At 36.7% G+C, this 3,782-nt stretch overlaps 1 protein-coding gene across 1 annotated transcript in view; it reads right to left on the bottom strand.

The window, feature by feature from the left end:
* Window positions 1-320: 320 nt before the first annotated feature.
* The window catches only part of LOC122531756 (toxin 3FTx-Lei1), a 124,679-nt gene continuing 121,217 nt past the window's right edge, over window positions 321-3,782 (bottom strand). The window contains exon 4 of the mRNA XM_043659941.1: window positions 321-3,009. Coding sequence (XP_043515876.1) covers window positions 2,882-3,009 — 128 coding nt within the window. The 3' untranslated portion in view covers window positions 321-2,881. The remainder of the gene's footprint in view (window positions 3,010-3,782) is intronic.

Genomic DNA, 3,782 nt, shown 5'->3' with positions numbered 1-3,782 from the left:
ATTATTATCCTCACTGTTTCTCATTAAATTGTTGTCTGTATGTAGTTTACATAATATATATGTATATAATATATATATATACATATATTATATATATTATATATATATGTATATTCACGCGGATTCAATTTTTCATCCCCTCTCTATCCCCAATTTTTTCACTTTTTAGTGTTGCTGCTCCCCACCCCCCCCCCTTTACTTTTCTCTTCGTGAACAAATCTTACAGATCTATAGAAAGATGTCGAATCGACCACGAACGATCCAGCCATCGGGAATCCCTTTCTTTTCGCCCACTCCTCGTTTGCTGCTTCCGGTTTACGGTTTGGCGCTCGTCCGCCATCGAGATCACGGGTTTCTTTTGGTTCGATATATATATGTATATACATATATATATATATATATATTTTTTTTTTCAAATTTTTCTTCCTGCCTCGCGATCGCGGTGGCCGTTCCTGCTCGATTGGAATCGACTGGAACAATCGACAGTCGTCACGATTATTTCTTGGACATTTCACATCCTCCCCCTCCCCCCTCTTTTTTACGTCTTTCTTTCTTTTTTATAACTTTACATCTCGTTTATTTTGCCTTTCTCTCTCTCTCTCTCTCTTGGTTTGTTTCAATAAAATAAACGACGTTCTTCTTATTTTTTTTTCTCGCGTTCGGGGGAGAGATTTCGCGAAAGGAAAGGGGAAAAAAAAGGAGCGAAGGAAAATAGCGGAGAATAAACTTGAGAAAATAGGATGGAAGAAGTTGAAGGACCAAATGGAAAACCGATTGGCGCGGATGGTATGATTCTTAGGGCATGAAGGCAGCGAAGAAATCGAAAATCGATCATCGAGAACGAGGAGGAGGGTCTTTTTTAAAGCGAGAGGTGAAGAAGATATAAAGATTCGCGGTGAACGGAGAATAGAAATAGAAGTGTAGTCCCGCTGATTTTTTTCTTCTTCTTCTTCTCCTTTTTTTTCAGTGAAAACGAAAGAAGGAACGTACTTTAACATCCTCGTTAAATACAGGAAGACAAGCAGCGTTCGTCTTCGTTGAGCAAACTCCCAGTTAGTTGCAAAATTCATTCAGCCGGAAATTCGACGATGAAGTTTGAATGAACGAGACAGAGAACGAAGAAAGGATTATTTATCTAATTATTTATCTAAAGTAAAATGAAACGAAGGAGAAACATTTGGAGACAGTCAATCGTATCGATCAATCGTTAATCGAGAATTGTTAATCGCCGTTAACAAGACTCGATCGTTCTTAACAATTTTGCCATTGTGAATACGAGAATCGTATAATTTACTTTCGACGAGGGATCAATTTTCTTTTTCTTCGAGATTGTTGCTTGAGATTATGATAATTACGGAATTGTTATATACTCTTCGAAATTGTTTGAATTGCGTCCTCTTCGAAATTCAAATTCGACCTGTGATTTGCAGTAGAAGAAAGAAACTGAGAGACAATCTGATGCTACGAAATTCGTTAAATTTAAAAACAACAACCGTAGCAGAAAATGGATGAACAAGAAGTAGAGGATCTATAAACAAAGAGAAAAATTATTATTACATCTAAAAAGAATCATGAATCTAAGTGATCGAATCGACTCTCTTTCGTCTCTTTTACAGTTGACAGGTAAAAAAGAAAGAAAGAACAAAAAAAAAAAAAAAAAAAAAAATGGTAGGAGTGAACGAAGAATGACATCGAAAATGACATTTCTGAGGAATTCCATTCGGTTCGGGTGAACGCGTGACCGGAGAACGTGTCATTGAGAATCCCCTTTTCCAGCCCTTGTTAAATCCAACACTCATGGCAGCGACGGTGCGAAACGAAGAAAAGGGTGGAAAGTTCTCGAATAAATCGAACTCGAGGATCGTTGAAGAGGCGGGTGTCAGCGCCGAAAGAGAAAAATAAAACTCGACATTGTCTTCGATATATATTAGCAACGAAGTTCCATGAAAAATTAATACTTTTGGCTCGCCGTGACGTTGAAAGTCAAGCGTCGGTGGTTCTCAAATTCCTGCTTCCCCGGATGATGAAACTCGACGTATATTAAGTTTGAAAATTTGAAAATTTTTCCAAAGAAAGTTTCTCACGAGTGTGGCCCTAATTTCCCAAGTGTTTCACAACGAGAAAGTTTCACGAGAGAAGCAGGAGAATTGAGCTAATTAAGCCGAGCAATTTTCTAAACTTGGAATAATCCCGTCTGCGGAATGAAATGAAACTTCTCCGAATGAGAAATAAGTGGGATTAGAAGTCCCCGAAGAATTCATTTCTCCTTCGAATTATTCTTCAACGACGTAGGAAACGGAAGTCTTCGTTGTTCGTATTCCCCAAGACGGAAATGTGAAGCTGAATTTCTTGAAGGTGGATGTGATTTTAATAAGAAAATCACCTTCCCTTTTTCAAATGTAATTCTCCAGCGCGATGATCAGAAATTACGCGAAATCGTTCAAATCAACTTCAATCGAAATGGAAACAAACACGAGAGAGGACGAAATTCGTCTCCACGATGAAATTAAAATCAATTTCTATCGCGACACAAAAAAAAAAAAGAAACAATGAAAGGAAGAACGTTAATAAGAATCATAAATGATTATCCAATTGTCCCAAGTTTCATTCCAAATAGAAATCGAATTTCGTAAGAGTAGGGAGAGAGGAACAGAAGTGAGAGGGGAGAGACTCGACGAAACGGATCGGAAAGAAAGAAATCGATTGGAGTACGAATGTGTCGTGGATTTTGAACCGATCGATCGATGACAACTGTCGATTGGTCAGCGTCCAGTCAGCAAGAGGGCCAGGACAATAATCGACCAGGTTAATGCGGTGATTCCCGCGTCGAAGGGATCCCGTTGCTCCCGTTCGCGGTCCCACGGTCGCCGGAAGCGACGTATTAGCCACGAAGCACCAGAAGAGCCGCCATCGTGATCGCAAGGACCGTGAGGCTGTTGCTGGACACAAACGACGGAGCCGAGTTGCAACCCTCCTGCTGGCAACAGTACGTCCTCGTGCTCCAGGCCTCTGAAACAAAATCGTTCGCCCTTTTCTTTCAGAATCGCCAGATAATAAAAATTGCCTCTTCATTTGGAAAATTATCATCGATCTCCTCTCAATGGTCAACTCCTTTCATCCAGTTGAATCACTCGAATCGATTTAAAAATGTTTCGTGCTAAACGAATCAACTCGTTATAGAATTTTGAAGATTTCTCAGTTTTCCAGTAAACTCCGACTTTTTTCTTTTTTCTTTTGATCAATTGTCATGGTCCGAGCGTTAAGAATCTCAAGAGGTAGCGAAGTCTCGTAAGAACGTGTAATTCGAAGCGAATTAGAGAAGAGTTGACAAGGGAAAGAGATCGTGATTACATTTTGGTTGGAATTCGATATTACTGGTAATTTGAATATTTAAATATTAATATTAATATTAATATTAATAAACTGGTAATTTAAATATCAAGTGTATTATTAATAATATTAATAGTGATTTAAATATCAAGTGTATAGTTAATAATAATTAAAGTGAATTGTCATTAATATTAATATTAATAAACTGGTAATTTAAATATCGAGTATATTGTTAATAATATTAAATAATATTTAAATATCAAGTGTACAGTTAATAATAATTAAAGTGTATATTGTTATTAATATTAATATTAATAAACTGGTAATTTAAATATCGAGTGTATTATTAATAATATTAATAGTGATTTAAATATCAAGTGTATAGTTAATAATAATTAAAGTGAATTGTCATTAATATTAATATTAATAAACTGGTAATTTAAATATCGAGT

This window comes from Frieseomelitta varia, unplaced genomic scaffold (assembly GCF_011392965.1).
Source record: "Frieseomelitta varia isolate USP_RPSP 00005682 unplaced genomic scaffold, Fvar_1.2 scaffold_138, whole genome shotgun sequence".
NCBI classification, from domain to species: Eukaryota; Metazoa; Arthropoda; class Insecta; order Hymenoptera; family Apidae; genus Frieseomelitta; species Frieseomelitta varia.
Note: the sequence above shows the minus strand (reverse complement) of the source record. Positions and strands in the feature narration are given on the sequence as shown.